General features: G+C 36.4%; 1 protein-coding gene across 1 annotated transcript in view; it reads left to right on the forward strand.

Moving 5' to 3' along the window:
- Window positions 1-19,409, forward strand: part of LOC126969991 (protein CBFA2T2) — a 91,076-nt gene that overhangs the window by 60,423 nt on the left and 11,244 nt on the right. The window contains exons 3-6 of the mRNA XM_050815652.1: window positions 5,532-5,633; window positions 6,387-6,550; window positions 9,539-9,685; window positions 10,322-10,440. Of these exons, the coding sequence (XP_050671609.1) occupies window positions 5,532-5,633; window positions 6,387-6,550; window positions 9,539-9,685; window positions 10,322-10,440 (532 nt within the window). The remainder of the gene's footprint in view (window positions 1-5,531; window positions 5,634-6,386; window positions 6,551-9,538; window positions 9,686-10,321; window positions 10,441-19,409) is intronic.

The raw sequence follows: 19,409 nt of genomic DNA on the forward strand, positions 1-19,409 counted from the left end.
GTGCAACAAGTGTGTTGAACATCTATCTCCAATTGTGGATTCTGGTGGTCTTGAATTAAAACACCTTGTTTCACAAAAGGACTGTATTATGTAATTAATATATATAACATGTAAGTAAATATATTGCTAGCGTAAATGCGTGTGCGCGGGAGTCAAATTCATAAGGCGACACTAAATGCCGGCGACCTTGAGCGATATCAGTTCACGGCTCCTATGTAACAAAGCCAATATTTTCAAAATTCTTGCGTTGAAAATTTAACATTTTAACAGGCGCAAACAGTTTAATTGCTTACAATCCTCATTATTGATTACAAATCTTAATAAATGTACCAACACAAAAAAGTAAAAGCTATAAGAACAACTTTTATGAGAGCAGTATACTAAACAAATGCATCATGCCGAGAAAAAACCTGTTTGACTGCAAACAAAACTGGTAGTTCATAATAGCTCTGGAGTGTTAAGCTTAATTAACAGCAAGCATTAGCAACCTACAAGTAAGACTTTAGGGTATGTGTAACAGGATAAAGTAGTGTTTATAGCTCCAAATGCTATATTTTCACCACAAAACTTGTCTAAAAACACCTTGTTTGCGTGTGTTCTGCTTACTCTTCGCCTTTAGGCGACTGGTTCCGCCGTCGGCCTCGATGCGAGCGCAGGTCCGCCACGAAAGTAAGCCCCTTACTCTCGCCGATGAGACGACAGGAACATATTCCCCGGGTTGAAGTAGTAAGGCGTCAAGAAGTCTCCAATGAAGGCACGGGCAAAGCATATTGTATGCCCGTGTTATGACTCCCTTTGGACGACAAGTTGTCGATTGGCCACGACAGCGAGGTGGTCATTCGCTTGAGTGTGTAATCGACAACGTCGCACGAGTTGCACATACAATTATGTAATGCAAATACGACGATGTATGTATTATTACCGACTCCATATTAGATTTTAAGCTTTTGTAACTTAATTTATAATTTAAATTATTAAATTAAACTGTCAGACGCGTCAACCTCAATTCAGTTTTGATATTTCGACAGTGTCGCGTAGCAACGCTTCGACGTACATGACGAGAGTTGTCTAACTTCATGTCGAGCAGTTTATCAAAATTTGCATGTGCCAAGTATAATTTGCGTGCGACAAGTAAACTTTTCGCACTCAAAAAACAGTTTCATTTACGTAAATACTCACGCGTTATTTTAAAATGGGCAAACGGCTCTTTTTTATCCGCCACAGCAAGCGCCAAGATACTACTTTTCCCGCATGAGTAATACAAATAAATTTGAAGTAAGTACTGTTATTATCAATTCAGCGGTACAAGACGGTAATGATAGGTACAGAACGACCGGTTTGTAAATACACAGTACTCAATTATGTAGGCAGCCCTAACGTGGGCAAGTGTCGCTTCTCACGCGGATAATTCATGTTGTTGGTCGCGGCCGCCCCGACTCATCGATCACACAACTACACGGAAACATACGGCAAATCTTTAATGTAACCCACAGTATAAACAAGACCTTGGACACAGAACTGTTTTTATTTCTTTGTACATTTTAATTTGAGTAATATAGTTACAGTGTTAGTTCAAATTCAAATATTTTTATTCAAAATAGGATTCAAAATTACTAATTGATCGTCAAAAACTACCACCCATTCAAAATACGTAGGTCTAACTGAAAGCTTTGCATTACATAAAAAAACAACATGTTATAACCAAAATTATGTTAATTGCTTTTTAAAATGCTCTCCTTTACATTTTAAACATTTATTCATGTGATCGAACCATTTTTTAAAACAGGAGGATCACAGATCTGAAGGCATGTTTTCTACGTGCTGATTGAATGCTATCACTGCCTCTTCGGAATTGGTAAAAGTGAAACCTCTCATCAAATCTTTGGAAAATACAGAAATCACCGGGTGCTAGGTCGGGGCTATGTGCAGGATGGATGACGAGTTGTACTTTTTCGGAAGCTAAAAATGACTTAGTTTTATTGGCCGTGTGTGAAGAAGCGTTGTCATGATGTAGGAGAACGCGGCTTTTTGGTCTTTCGTGAACTTTTTTTAACACCCTGGATAAACAAATGGTATAATACCACTCGGCATTAACACTCTTTTGATCTTTAAGTAGAATTGTGCAGATGGGCCCCGTATCACAGAAAAAATGCGATCATTTTGCACCAACGTTTCTAGCCTGCCTCACTTTTGTTGGCCTGTTCTCATTTTCAAACACCCATTCAAAAGAGTAGGTACTGTTTTTTTTCGGCTTCAAAACAATAAATCCACGTTTCGTCTCCTGTGACAATGTCATAGACAGTGACAAACAGCATTAGAATGTCCGTGGTCGTACTTCATTAGCATCTTTGAGCACCATTCCACGCGAGCCCGCTTCTGTTTCCGGACTTTCAATTCTTCGTGTAAAATTAAATTATTATTATTAAAATGTTAAGAAACCCGACCTCTCACAAATTCAGCAAACCATCGCTTACGGTGCTCAAGCACACCTTGCTTGCTTCTCTCCCAAAAGCATTTTCTAGACGAGCGGCACAGTCTTGCGGAGAGAGAGAAATTTTAAAATCATAAAAATTCATCGCTCCAAATCTTTTCGGCTTAATTCCATTTTCATTGCGTACATAGAACTTTGATGTGTGATAAAAAACAATTGAATAATTATTTCCCGCCAATTGTTTTTTTTTTAATATTAAGAAGGTTGCAACGTTTCAAAAAATATAACATTTGAAATTCAAATAGTTCCGATTAGATAGAAGTGCAAAACTTAGCGGGCCTTTTTTATATAAAATATGGATTATAATGTAATATCGTACAATAAACATTTGTATTTAAAGAGCCTGGGGGTGTTCGCTTCATTCCCAGTCTGTGGTATCATTAAGAAAATCGTTTATGCTATAGTAAGTTTTCCCACACAAACGTTTTTTAACAATTCTTTTCATTTTCGTAACACACTTGTTTTATACATTTTCTGGGAACATAGTGTAGAATCATATAAATCGCCCAAAAAGACTTACTACCTCAATTTAACCGAGTAGTAGGCATAACAAGTTTATGTTTGTTCCTCGTGTTAACATTATGATTGTCATAGTTTCTAGCAATTTGCTATTGCCTCAAAGAATTATGAAGATATAGAACATTATCAAGAATATATTGAGAAGGCAATAGTCAAAATGTTTATTTCCTTAAATTTTTCACTTTATTATTCTTTAGGACCTAGGTTATAAATAGCGCATCTAGGTTATAAATAGTGGCTATACGTTTAAAAATTCTTATGCAAACGGAGTGCCACAACTGATAAACTCATATTTTTCATTAGCAAATGGTACCATTGAGTAATCCAAATGTCTAAATTCTATATACCCGTGGTCTATAATTCATCAGCACAGTGAGTACACACTGGATGAAGCAAACATGCAGAATGGGGGACCGTGCCTCCGCATATGCAAACATCATTTATCCGGCAATCGAACATATAGGGCATATGAACTAGTTCCTGCTCCTAGCTGCACTTGCCTCGTTATAAATGTATTGTTAGAGGTTCAATTTAATAGTGTTAATAATTTTGATACATAGGTGGATGGTTCCTTTCTTCCACAATTCTTGAATATAGCCGAAAATGTGCGGTTTTGGTACGGCCGGACTATCGGACAGTCCGGGCAACAGCGCCGCGCACCAATTGGTCCGGGGTCGTACTCGATACGGCCCGGAAGCTAATAATAATACTTTTTATTCTATGGACAATGCGACGTACCATCGAATAGGGTCTGTCACCAGACCGCGTCCGATTGTTCGGCCGCACCTAATCCGATCATGTGTTTAGGGCATTAGTATGAGCAGTCATTGTTCCAGCGGGAGACTTCTATGCACAACATCCCCCTTAAGTGGGTCCTGTTTTTATTGTGATTCGGTATATGTGCGACATAGCTAGTGAAATAACTGGGCTAATGAGATATAACATCTTACGTATGTATATAACAAATGTTTAAGTACAATTAAATTATTAATTTTAATTTATTTTTAAAACTTATTTTCAATAATCCGGTCGCGGGTTCGAGTCCCGCTTCGTTCATAAATTTTGGTTACAAATTTAATTTATTTAATCCCAGATGTGACGGATATCACTTTAAAGGTAACAAATTGTTTAGATTTGAAAAAGCAACATCTCAAGTCAATTTCCTAATATGCAATTATTGGAGTTGAGCAAGTTATCAACTGTAAAATAGATCCTGTAGATGGAGCCACAATCTGAGAGTTGCACAAGAGATACTAAGATGTATAAGATGATTACGAACCATATGTTACTCAAACAGTTGGCTCAGTTGGAAGAGCGCTCGGACGAAACCCGAGAGGTCGCGGGTTCGAGTCCCGCATCGTTCATATTTTTGTATAAATTTAATTTACTTTAATTAATCCTAGAATTGAGGAATATCACATTAAAGATCACAAATTGTTTGGTATTTATAACGTCTGATAAGTCGTTTATCAATTAAGTGCTCCCAGGATCTTCTCCAAATAGGTCAACATAGTTGCACTGACCCTGAGTTCACCTGGTCTTCTACCTCTTGGCTTGCAATATTATGTTAAATCGATAAAAATACCAGGCTCAGATCCCTTAACACCTGGAATACAATAATATCTATATATACTTATTTATTCAAACAAAAAAAATCTTATATTAATCTTATATCTAAATTAAAACCCAAAACAACACATACCAAAAAAGAAGAGGGCACTGTCAACATCTATGACAAATACTAGCTTGTTTCATTTCAACCGCAGTCCCCCTGAAAACGTGCTCTGGAAAGGTCTTGAAACGTCGGGTTAACTGAGATAATAATAAAAATGTAACTTACGCAAAATTGGATGTAAAAACACAGTTACAATCGCGTCTTAATCCTTTAAAAAGTATATTATTTAATGATGCAACACTTGCGACAAACAAAAAAAACAAATTCAAACTTGCTAAAGTATCAAATTCATTTGATTCCCCCAGTTAACTTTAAGTACGTGTATGTGTTTGAGCGGTGTCAGTGTAGACTGTAGTGGTGCGATTCGATACCTCTCCGTTTTGAGAACGCGTCCTTAATCAAAGAAAATACTAAATACCAGGTTATTCGTGCAAAATATAAATCAATTCAAATAAGTATACGATATTATTTTAATATCAATAAGAATCAGTAAAGGGGTCGTAAAATCAAATAAGGAATGATTTTTGTATTACAAAAACGACGTTTATCTATAATTTCCGACTCCATGTTCGTTTTTAAACATTTGTAACATAAATTATAATTTTATTAATTAAATTAACCTAAATTCAGTGTTGATAATTCCATTGTGTTTTTTTTTGTTATTATTTTATTTATTTTAGCAAATCTAAATCTTCGTGTGCTTTTAAACGGCTCTTTTTCTCTTTTCAACCGCAACAGCGAGCGCTAAGATACTAGTTTTCCCGCATGAATAATACAATATACTACTGTACGTCTGTATCTCTTGGAGCTTATCGACTTGGATTTATAATGATATATTTGTTGCAGCTACAGCATCAAAGGAAAGAAGGTCACCAGGGCTAGACCAAGAGGAAAGCAGGCTGTCGCCGACTCCCGGACCGCCCAGTCCACAACACAATGGAACAACGTGTAAGTTAGACAAGTATCGCTATCTAAATAGGAATTAAAATCATTTATTGAACGTCAAAAACTAACCCATGAGGCACCCATTAGAAAATGGATGCCTCAGACCTGAGAAGAGAGGGTGCAAGGCAATTCAGCAGGCTACTTTTTTTAATAAAATTTCTCTCATACTTATTTATCATTGAGATGTTGCGATATTTTTTATTAGATCCACTTTTTTATGATACATGAGCAAACGGGCAAGTGTAATAATATTTAAAAATAATAATCATTCAAAAATCAATAATATTGTTGACAGTGACAGGTGGACAGAGTAAAGATGGCTTTAAAAGGCGATGTCTCCCTTCCACCACAATGGTGTCCGGAGGTTGTAGTCGGTATGGGGTGTCCGCTTACGCGGACACTCGAGTCCGACATATTTACGCCCCGGAACGTAACTATATTTCCTCCTCTAAAAAAAAAATAAAAAAAAAAATTCACCACAACACACTTCCGCTGCAACCGTTGACGAGTTAGGACGTTACTCTGCCCGATTTCTGTTCAAATATTAGTCATTGTTTCGTATTCGTAATTTCTTCCTAGAAGCTTATCAAATATATCTGTTTGATTTTAAAATTAATTATTATTAGGATGTTAGCTTGTTTGTGAACTTTTTTGTAGGTCGTATTAAAATTTGTTATAAAAAACCCCTTTTGATCTTATTTCCATAATATATGCAGATGTGTAATCTTTAAATTGATTTCCATTCTCATAAACCAGCGACGCTCTCATCCACGGAGTCCCTCTCTCCCCCTCTGGACGGCAGGGGTTCTGCTCCGGCGCTTCAGAGGCTCCGCAAGTTCTTATCAGCGTTGCATCAGTTCGCGGGAGACATCAGCGCCGACACTGGGGAAAGAGTGCGACAACTTATATTTAATTTAGTTGTAAGTACCTTCTTTTTCACTTTACACTAGTGACTAGACAGTACACGTTACACTCCTTTAAGTGTCGTGTCGTCGTGTAGTAGCATTGATAAAATAAGTTTTGTTTTCGGGTGACAGAAAGGCCAACTGCCCTGCGAGTCTTTTTGTATCTATTGTGCTACTAATGTTGGTTTGATAGACAAGAATATTGATTTAAAATTACTATTACATACTTATTTATATTAAAAACAAAAAATAAAAACAAAAAACTGAGCTATTTTATAAGATGATTCTAGGTAGGCACAGCTTTAGGTAAAGGAGTCAACCCTAATGTCGTAAGAAGAGGTCACGCGATAGAAAGAGAGGCAACTATTAGGTGAATAAATGAATTACACCTTATTGTATAACCGCAAGAGTCTCTATTTCTTTGATTGATTTTGCGCAGTGAGAGTGCCGTACTTGGACTATTATATATTCTTTGCCCATCCGAAGTATAGTGTAGCAGTATTTCTCCTCGGCTAATCTGTTCTATAAAGCTTATAATGTCCTTTTAAATGTCCTCCCAGTTGATGGCTCATTTTAGGATGGAGATAATTACATTCTCTTCACATGTCTCATTGTGTTTCATCCTTTTCGCTGCAAAATCTACTCCCGGGACATTCTTAATAGTGTGTATATGACTGATTACGCTGCAGTTATTTTTCTGCTCAGTATTTTAAATAAGCCTCTGTTTCGAGGGAATACTTTCTCAGAATAGTGTATGTGTCCTGCAATATCTCGCCATCTCTCTGTGAACCAAGGAAGACTATGTATGGACAGCCTATTTTCCCTGGACAGTGAAACTCTCTTTCATCTTGGCAGCTATCGCCTTGAAATATTATGTCGTAATAAAATAAAAAACTGGGACGTACCATACTAATATTATAAAGAGGAAATATTTTATTGTTTGTCTGTTTGCATTGAATAGTTGCCGAAACTACACAACCGATTTGAAAAATTCTTTTACTTTTGGAAAGCTACACTATCCTCGGGTTATTCGGCAATATTATATTTTCAAAAAAAATAGCGATCTTTACTAAAACTCCAATAATATAATCGAAGATGTAAAAAAATACCTAAAGTATTCTTTACATCGCGTGTGCTGCGAAAAGTATTGATGATAGAATAAACAATGTACTACGCCTTGTAGAACACATCATTATCAAAGAGGATATAAATACTACGTAATAAGAAGCGGGACTGCCTAAGTAAAAATTTAAATTTAGATTAGTATGAAACGTGCAGTGATTTGACATAAGTTTGAAATAGTACAGAAATTACAGTATGGCGATTGGCGGCGAAGTATAATCCGGCTAAGTTTGAAAGCGAGCAGCTAGTTAAATAATAGTGGATTTTGGCTATCTCCGTTTTTACAGGATTATAGCAGTCATCTGTCAACTTATCACTGCACATTTCATACAATCGAGTGAATCGCTTTTTTCTTAGAGAGTTTCGCTAGGCCGATCATTATATTATACAAAAAGTGTCGCGACAGCATATGTCATAAGACGTGTTCATTTATTTAAACTTTTTAATTATGTCGCTACTACGTGGTCAGTCCTGTGTGAACGCGGATGAAGTCGCGGTTTATCATATATTCGAACTCTAAATCATATACTCGAACGGTTAGCTCAGTTGGGAGAGCACTGGCACGGAACGCCAGAGGTCGCAGGTTCGAGCCCCGCATCGTTCATAGAATTATGTTGTCAAATTTTATTTGTGTATTATATATTATAAAGACACTGTGTGTTCGCCAGCTCTTGCAGTGTCATTGTGTGTGTAAGAAACTACGCCGATGATATTAAGTAACTTATCCTCCAGCATTTAATTTAAAAAGCGTCAATCTTCTGCTTCTATGTTTTGTATTTGTATAACGTATACCTAGTGTAAGAGAATTACAGAGTGTAATCGATAAATCTTTTTTTTTATGGAATAGTCACCTGGTGTTAAGTGATCACCGCCGCCCACATTCTCTTGCAACACCAAAGGAATCACAAGAGCGTTGCCGGCTTTTAAGGAAGGTGTACGCGCTTTTTTTGAGGGTACCCATGTCGTATCGTCCCGGAAACACCGCACAAGGAAGCTCATTCCACAGCTTTGTAGTACGAGGGAGAAAGCTCCTTGAAAACCGCACTGTGGAGGACACACATCCAGATGGTGGGGATGATATGCTAACTTGTGGCAAGTCGCGCGAAGGTGGAATTCGGCGGCAGGAATCAGGTTAAACAGCTCTTCGGAACGCTCCCTGTGATAAATGCGGTAGAAGACACACAACGAAGCGACGTCTCTACGCAACGCCAAGTGATCCAGCCGTTCACAGAGCACTGAGTCCCCGTCAATTCGAGCTGCTCTACGTTGCACGCGGTCAAATGGATCGAGCAGATACTGGGGTGCGCCAGACCAGAGATAACAGCAATACTCCATGCGTGGTCGGATCTACGCTTTGTAGAGCGCTAGAATGTGGGCCGGCTTGAAGTATTGCCGTGCTCTATTGATGATATCTTCTCCTTCATCATGACACTCTTGGCAGAGCGGTCGTGATCATCACACAGTGAGGTCTTTTGGGGCAGATGTGATTCGCCCCACGAGCATTCGCCCCTTTTCCCTGCTGGCCGACAGTCTGGTACACTCGTTCAATGGACCGCCCACAGCAGACATAATTTGGTTGGTTCATCGCATGGGCTACCTTTTTGCCCTCTGGCGTCCTCTATTCTACCCTGCACGACAAGTCGCTCGATTGACTCACTCTCACGCCGGGAGACGTGTCCAAAGAACTGAAGTATGCGACTCTGTATTAACACCGAAAGTCATTTTTTATGCCAAGTTCTTGTAGAATGGAGACGTTGGTGCGAAACTCGTTCCACGAAACTTCCACAATTCTACTCGGCATACATTTGTTGTTCGTTAAGATTTTAGTATTTGTTTAGATAAAAATGTATTATACTTACTTACGTACTATTGTGGAATCAGGCAGGTACAGTGAACATAGAGGAGTTCCAAGTAGGTGTACAGGAGTGCACCAACTACCCTCTCCGCGCCTCCGTACCGGGCTTCCTGCGAGCTCTGCTGCCGCTGGTGCAGAGAGACCTGCATGCGAAGGCCAGGAGGATCAAGCAGGTAACAAGAAATAATTGTATTCAAAATGACAACCGCTGGCACTCCATTGGAGCCATTCATAAATTACGTCACACGAATTTCATGATTTTTAACCCCTCGCCTGTTCTTGTCACACTTGGTCACATTTGTGTCCCTCCTCGCCCCTTGTCGACTCCCTCCGTCCTCCTTAATTGTGAAGTAATTTGTGGATGACCCACATATATGCTTGTATTTTTTCTGGCCAGGCGTCTATGTATGTTCGAACTGTTCCCATGAATACTAAGACGTGTGAAATATGTAGTTTTACCAGCGGTAATCGAACCTGCAACCCGTTGCTCGGCCAATGATCTCGTCCATATATTTAGACTACTTTGACAAAGAGTACATAGATATCTATAACTCTATCTACCCCAACTTCAAATAGGTAACTATTTTAATTTATTTTTTTATTGTTTCGACTTTTATACTTCATATAAATGATAATTAATATACGCACTTAATATTTTATGAGGTTTTAATCTTATATTTAATTTAAAAAAAAGTATATATTTGAGTTTCTTCCTTTCTTTTCTTTTAATGAGCTTAATGAATAAAATGTAATAGACAACTCAAAACTGTTATTAATATTTGAATTTGACCATACTCCTTGTATCATAGACTCCGGTCCAGTACATGCGAGCTCATGAGCATCTCATCCTGGAGGCAGCTGGAGACGCCGATATATTCCACCAGCACAACACAGCAGAACCTGGTACCAAGCGCCGTGCCAGCGACCCGTGAGTCATTCTTCTCTTTATTGCCTTTAAATTCTAAAGGGGAATGCCCATACGCCGCCTAGGGTGTCCTAGGTTTTTCTCATGCGTAAAAATGAAATAAATATACTTAGTAATTTAAAAATTTCAAAGTAAAGCTAAAAAAATACTATCTAGAAGCTAATAACCAGGAATACCTGCCTATTTTGCCTCTCTGACGTAAATGTTCTATGCAGATCACTTTTGAATCGAATGATCTATCATCTCTTGAACAGAACATGTTACGCGGACATTACATAAAAATGGAACAATACAATTTCCTCGTCGTCGGGTCTACGGTACGCATGAACCGACTTCATCGATTGAAAGTCGAAGTTAATATAAGTGGAAATGCAATGATCGTCCAGCACTCATACAGGTGACTGTAGAGGACAGGTTATTTGCAACCTCCAACATCCCTCGAACTCAATTCTGAGTTATGTTGGGCATCCACAGTATGCGATGCGTAGCGATTTCATTCAATTTGATTCGAACCAACATTGAGAATATAGAAGAAGAATTTTACAATCCCCAAAATTAAGTTGAAATATTTCTGTATGTGATATAATGTTTAGATTACAATTCAATTATTTTAATTCAATATTGTATAATTGAAAATCAGAATCAACCACAAATTTGAAAGGATATGCCTCAAACATGAGAAGAGTGAGCACAAAAATATCAATGGGCCATCATTTCATTTCATTTCACGTAGAAGGAGGTACACTTAAAAAATATAGCAATTATGATTGCCTAATAAGAACGTTCTTCCCTGACTTCCTGCTCGGTGCTCGCCCGGCGCCCGGTCTCGCCTGCACTCGCACCGCACGCCAATCGCACCCGAGCTAAGACGAATTCCGAATCATCATCGCATTCTTTTAGCTCGACTTTCTTGACGTAGTCAAGAAAGTCATATGTATATAAAGTGGATATGAGTCTATGTAGGCGGCGCAATATAAACGAAACGCGTAGTACAGTATTGATGATTTTACGCCAATTCCTGCATATTAAAACGACAGTTGGATTTAATAAATCCTTTTTTCCTTTTATTTTAGGCTACAGGGCCCATAAAAAAAATACCTTATAGTCTAACATACATATTATGATTTCTATAATCCACATTTATATGGTATTTTATTCTATATATAAATATAGCAAAGCTTATCGCTTATACTGGATGTGCTACCTCCCTGAGCTGTCACACGCACGAGACACGCGGGTTTTTGCCGCGGTAACTCAGTGCCGCCGCGGTTGTTGATGTTGTTCCGAACCAAATTTAATAACATGTCAATATCAGGCCTTAACTGTTCGATGTTTTAATGAAAGATAAATTAAATTCTTAATTGAATCCAGGTGTTTGCCTAGCGCTCGAGGCATTTGGGAATATTAGATGTATTACTTGTTATAATGTATATTATAATCATGTACAAGGTGAATTCTATAACTATAATTACAATATATAGTATTACATAAAATTAATACTATCATTTCGTGGAAGCGTACCAAGAATATTGGCGGCATTACCGCGTTGGATAGCAAGGCTGATCCGTACACCGAAATAGCTGCCAGCGCTTGGATTTCCAGTAGCCCTATTGAGGCGCGTAATAGGTGCATTGCCTTTAACTTAAGTTACGTTCTACCTAACACTGTTAATACGTAAGTATCCATCCCAATTCCCTACTATGTGGTTATTATATTATACATCAGGCGTAATCTTGTCTCAATAACATGACGCAATAACAGCACATTAATAATTAAATAATAAATAATAATTTAAGAAAAACTGAAAAACACGCTTTTTATAGAAAACCGAACTAAAAAATGTCAAAGGTGCTTGGTGTCAATAGTTATAAATATTTTATTGACAGATATGAATAGAGTGATTATCATTTTGATAATATCTTAAAAAGCACCCCACGCTTTTTTTAAAATAAAATAATTTATTTTCTATTTTTTAGTTCGGTTTTCTATAAAAAGCGTTTTATAGTTTTTTTAAACTATTATTTATTTTCTATTTTGAGGTTCGGTTATCTATAAAAAGCGTGTTTTTTAGTTGTTTTAAACTATTATTTTTTTATCAAATTAGTGTAATGTCATCGGTCCTCGATGAATCTACAAAGTTTGAACGAAATCTAGCCGTTTAAAGTGGGTCAAAATCGCGCCCAAGGAAGTCGGTTACAAACATACAAACATACAGGTGAAGCTTATAAAAAACGTTTAAAAAATGAATGTTAGTTCCCGCTGCTCACCACTGGCGCTGTTGTAATGTGCTTTAGTTTCATTAATGAGGGGGCTGTCTCTCTGTTAATACGTAGGTAAGTATCTATCCCTACTCTGTGGTTATACCAACTGCTCCGTTTCTAGTGGCCATTAGAAGCCTTTCTTGCATAGGATATCAGAGTTGGATACCGCAGTGGCACCTTTTTCTGCCATCTACCAGTATTGTCCAAGCATTAATGTGTTTCGAATTGAGGAGCCCGTAGCTAGTGAAATTACTGGACAAATGAGATTTAACTTCTTATGTGTCAAAGTGAACTAGGATCCAATAATCTCTAAATCCATAGGTTCTCAACGTGGGCGATAACGCCCCCTGTGGGCGTTTGAGACTTTCGGGGGGCAGTAGAAGACCCAGAGAAAATTAGGGGGCATTGAGATGGTGCAGATGGGGCGTGGGTAGATTAAAAAATATAGTCTAAAAGGCAAAAAATACACGTAAATACTCTAGAAAAAAACATTCTCAAAGTGGGCGGTGAGCAAAATAAGGTTGAGAAACTATGCTCTAAATTAAAACCCACAACTACACATACCAAAAAAGCAGAGGACACTGTCAGTAAGTTTTGCCAAAAACCCTCTGTCTACAGCAAATACCACCTCCGAGGAAATAAATGGCGCTAAACTTCATAATGACAACTGTCACAAATACTTAATAAATAATCTTGACTCATTTTATCTGCTGTCCCCCTGAAAACGAGATCTGGAAAGGTCTTGAAACGTCGGGCATACAAACCTAATAATAAAAATGTAGATAACTTTTACGAAAAAATCGAATGTAAAAACAAATTAAAAATTAATTGTAAAGCGGTAATGTAAAACTTCTTTTTACTACGTATTATAAGATCATTCAGAAATATGTTTTTGTTTCATTTTTTACTGATAAACTTTGATTACATTATTCCCGAATCCTTGTTTTTCTCTTGAAAGAACAGCGACTGTCGGGTCACCTAGTTTAAAATAAAAATTCGTGAAGTGTGTCTTCTAATTTAACTTTACTAGCTATAATATCCGTCCAGGCGTTACAAAACCTGGCGCAGGCTTTAGACACCCTGTCCCAACAATTTAGAGGCCCATAATTCCCCGCAAATGCAAGTTCAACCCAACGAAAACTGTATTTTAACGTGCCGCGTGCCAAAATGCAGACACTATCACTAAATAGTGGTTTGGCGATAATAACCTGCGGTTAACTGACTGCTAATTTATGTTGGATGCTGTTTTAATTAGTGAGGGCGATGTTTTTGGCAAATAGTATATTTCACAATAAAATCTACATATAATAATAATAATAATATTGACACACTTTTTACACAAATTATCTTGCACCAAGTTAAGCATATATAGCCTGTGTTATGGGTACAAGACAACGATATATTTAATACAACATATTAACTTATACATACATAAATTCATATAAACATACATAAATTTAAGGTTACTTACGTGCTCAGAGCAATACTTATGTTATTTGCAATCAGGTCCACAGTCGTTCACAACGGTAGCAATATATATCCAAAATTAACTAGTAATCACTTTAAAATTAAATATTCTTTATATTTTCTTGTATTGCGTATGCTCACCAATTTTAACACTACGGGAACTAAAACGCCAACGAGCCAAAATGGCGCTGCAACCCCTTTATAAAGGTTTAGGTGGCGCCACTGATGGTGAGACACAGGAAATACGTCATCCACAGGTACAAAGAGTATGAAAAATTGGTAAAATCTACGGGAAACTGACGTGCCTATCTCAAATATAAGCTTCGAATTACGTAAGTATTTTAATATGCGTTTACTTTTAGGGAAAACGCTGTTATTTAAACATCCATGACTCGGAAACAAACATCCATATTCTTGATATAAATGCTTGCACCTACCGGGATTCGATATATGGCTATTTAATGTTAATGTTTTATACAAACTTTATATAAACTTCACCTGTATCTATGTATGTACACATATAAATTTATATATTTTAATTTAAAATAGGTAAAGTTTGTGAGTTTCACAATATATATAAATACTAGTGGACCCGGCAAACGTTGTTTTGCCATATAATGTATAATTCACGCGATAGTTTTATAAATAATAAAATATTGCCTATATTATAGCCTGTACATCATTTTGTTCTATTGTCAATAGTTTTTGCAGCGCACGCAAAAATAGGTTTTCGATTTTACACCTTGTGTTACAAAATAGCAATTTTATTACGGATCCCTAATTTTGGAAAAAAAAACATAGCCTTCCTCGATAAATGGACTACCCAACACTGAAAGAATCATTCAAATCGGACCAGTAGAAACAAACACTGCAGCTTTATAATATTAGTATATACTAGTGGACCCGACAGACGTTGTCCTGTATACACATGATTTATGAGGAGTTCACTAACATGTGTATGAGCAGGAGAATTATATTATATGGACGGCATTGAGAATCTAAACCAATCTCAAATTCACTGGAACACACAAAAAAATCATCAAAATCAGTCCAGCCGTTTTGGAGGTAGTTTAATTGTGAATCTAAACAACTCTCGAATCCACCTGAAGACACACAGAAAGTTTTATTAAAATCAGTCCAGCCGTTTAGGAGGAGGTCAGTTACAACAGACGCACAAAAGAAATATATATATTAAGATAGAGTAATCTCTGAATCTACTCAACAGATATTAAAAAAAGTGTTACCAATAAAAAGTCACATTATTTATGAGTGTCATAGGCGATATATAAACCAGATGAAATTGTGATGAAAATGAAAATACTTTTTCGTGAAGGTCGCATTTGCCAAGTAAGTCGGAGAAGAGAAGATGTAGAAAGACGAACGGATGAAAACTTCATTATGGGTGAGAGATGTATGATCATGTCAAATCCAATCAAAATTAGTTTTTTTTCATGTATTTTTAATCAACATTGCAAGCTTCATCTTTTTACAAATAATTTCAGCTACAAAATATGAAAAGTGACGCAACAAAAATTTTGTATAATAGTAAATACCTTACACGAGTAAGGTAAAAAAAAGAAAATGCAAATAAATACGTAAAAATAGTGTTATTGTAGTAGATGCATCATTGTTTTTTTATAATATATGCATGTGACAGCAATGGAACACCGCCAAAAAAAAGGCATTTATTTTCTCAAAATTGATACCTTTAGAATTCTTTTTGATGTATAACTACTACATACTACTACTACCGTATCGGAAACAAATGGCGCTCTGAGAGAGAAGAAGCGGCGCAAGAAACTCTCGCAGCATTCTTTTTTTGCGCTCTTTTCAATAAAAATATACAATATTGTACAGTCATTTCTATCGCTATAAAATAATCACATTCTAGTCCCAGGCTGTCCGATCATTTAGATATTCAGCAGTGGAGTAATAGGATTTACGACAGAGCCATTTTTTTATAAAACATTTAAATTTATTTATAGATAATGCCTGAACAGTGGCTGGGACTTTATTATAGAAGTGTATACATTTACCCTTAAAGCTATTATGTATCTTATGATGTAGTTACCCTTGTAATTGCGAATAAAGTCACGGGTAACTGCCAGTTATAATTACTGATAGTGTAAAAATAATCATTATTTATATTTTATCTGTATTAGTTAAAAGTCATTACTTTGAAGCCATTGTTAACATATATACTTAACCTGTAGATTAATTTATACCTTTTTTATTAGGTTTCTCTTTTTTGTGATCATTTACATAGTTTTAATATAAGCTCTTTACGCCTGAAAGTAAGACTTGTATTATTATTCTTATTTTGTAATTTTATAATCTCTTTATAAATAAATTGAAAAATTGAAATTGAAAATAATATTATATACTTATATTTAAATATCACAAAGTTTGCTCGTCGCTTCTAAATCGCTCGCCATATTACGTCACAGTCTGCGACACGAGAGCGCACAGATGCTAATAAGACCCGCAAATGCCGAATGCCAATGCTTACATTTATCAGAAGTTTCCAAGTAACCAGGTGCTGTGGACAATGTGGAATGGTGCAGCCAATAGTCTGTCCGTGCGTCGGTTGCCCAATGTGTTGCTAAATTACTCTCTACAGTCTTAATTAGTAACTTGCGGCTAGACTATCATAACAACTTTGAAATAACATCATCAATATATTGAAATAACAATTATAAGGGGAAAATATAGTTCCATTATTAACTCCATTTATTCAAAATAGGATTTGACATCACTTATTGAAAGTCAAAAACTACCACCCATTCCATAAAGAATGCCTCAGACCTGAGAAGAATGGGCGCAACAAACTCAGCGAGACAATTTTTCATCAAAAATATTTTTAACAAAGTAATATTGTGCAATTAAACTTATAACTTAATAGCCTGCGGCGGTCGCTCCATTCCCAATCTGTGGAATCATTAAGAAAGTCACTTATGTTATTGCTTATACCTTTACCACGCAAACGTATTTTAAAAATTCTTTTGAATATCGTAATACTTTTGTTTTGGACATTTTCTGGAATCTTGTTGTAAAAGCATACCTACACATCGCCACACAAAAAACTTACTTACTCGACTTAGCCGGGTAGTAGGCAAACCAGTTTATGTTTGTTCATTGATGTTATTCTTCTTAAATTAGCATTAATTAAGTAAATTTACCACGGAAAAGTTGAGCTATATGAGAAGAATTGGTAAATAACTTATTGCCAATCGTTTCAATCAATTCTTATAGTTTGATCATTTTACAAAGTATTTAGACAATATATACAAAGTAATGCAGCATACAGTTCTTATTTACTTTATTTATATATCCATCCATCGTCTTTCACCATTTATTAGAATTACGACGTAGTGTACGAGCTTGAAATATAATATAACTATAATTATAACGCCTACTAGTTTTACAAAGCAATTAGGCGCGTGTGAAAAGTTTGATTGTTCGTAATTGCCTATCGATTAGCGGCAGGCGTTATACAAACTTCTCTAATGATACTTACGTGTTTGATATGATTATATAGCAACGGTACGCTTTATATGTTTTCTAGAATATTAATTCATACGTTGATAGCTGAAAGTTTTGTTATTTTTCATCACATTTTATGTCCAAATAATATTATTATCTGATCATAAATAAACCATCAGTGGCTTCTGTGCACAGGATGCCGGCTAGATTATGGGTAACACAACGGAGCCTTTCTGCCGTGAAGCAGTAATTTGTAACATCATTTTTCAGTCTGAAGGGCGCCGAAGCTAATGAAATGACTGGGCAAATGAAAATCCGCTCAGAATTTTTGGAGTATTTCAAGTTTCAATCAAAAACTACAAAGTTCCGTTAAAGATTTGACAACTAGGTTGAGCAACGTCGAACAACTCATGCGCGAATCTAACGTTGAAATAAACGGGCTCCCTGAACATCGATCCGAAAATCTGTCCACAACTCTTATAAGCCTTGCTGAAACTGTTGGATGCTCTATTGGAGATGCTGATATTCAACATGTTACTCGCGTGGCTAAATTGGACAAGGAAAGTACAAGGCCCCGAGCTGTAATAGCAAAACTACGAAGTGCTCGTCAACGTGATACCCTCTTAGCCGCAGTCACAAAGTTTAATAAAAATAAAAAGGCTCATGAAAAGCTAAACTCTGGCCATTTCGGTGTTTCTGGAAGTGCTCCTCTTGCCCCAATCTACGTTAGCGAACATCTTACCCCAGCAAATAAGTCTTTACATGCAGCTGCTCGAACAACGGCTAAAGTCTCGGGCTATAAGTATGTATGGGTTCGTAACGGGCGAATCTATATGAGAAAAGACGAATCGTGCTCCTGCATTCTAATCCGCAGTCATGACACTCTCAAGTCAATTACTTAGGAACTATATGTATTTTATGTTTTAGATTTAAATGCGACTCAGTTTTCCATTTCCAAATTCGATTCTGTTGACATATATTATCAGAACGTAAGAGGTATACGTACAAAAACTAATGAAATATATAAAAATATTCTTCAAAATGAATATAAAATTATAATTTTTACCGAAACATGGTTAAACAATCAAATATTTGATAACGAATTCATCGATGGTCGTTATGTGGTCTACCGCCGTGATCGCCATACTTCCAGTAATAGCAAGTTGGATGGCGGAGGAGTTATGATAGCAGTAATGAAAGACATAACTTCAGCACGTATCAGTCATTATGAAAGCGAATGTGAAGATCTATGGATAACTATAGAGTTGAATCTGAATAACATCCTTAAAAAAATAACAATTTGTGCTGTCTATTTACCTCCACCTGTCAAACTTCACACTCAAGCTGCTTTTATTAATAACGCTAACTCTGTCATCGATCATACAGAAGAATTAATTATAATTGGAGATTTTAATCAGAGCTCAATTATCTGGTCACCCGTAAACAACAGTACATACACTCTACCATCATACCACCACAATCCCTTAGGTTATAATTTGATTGATTTTATCTCTACTAATAATTTATACCAAATCAATAATATTCAAAACGCAAACGGCAATATATTAGACTTAGTACTTTGCAGTTTCAACTCTGTAAATATAAGTAAACCATTACAATTATTGTCTAAATTAGATCCGTATCATCCTAATCTCGTTTTAAATCTAAGTTTTCCCAACCTTACCTTCCTTAAACCTAAGCCCCGTAGCGATTATAATTATTTCAAAGCCGATTATGATGCTATTAAAAAAGAATTAAAGA

This window comes from Leptidea sinapis, chromosome 19 (assembly GCF_905404315.1).
Source record: "Leptidea sinapis chromosome 19, ilLepSina1.1, whole genome shotgun sequence".
NCBI classification, from domain to species: Eukaryota; Metazoa; Arthropoda; class Insecta; order Lepidoptera; family Pieridae; genus Leptidea; species Leptidea sinapis.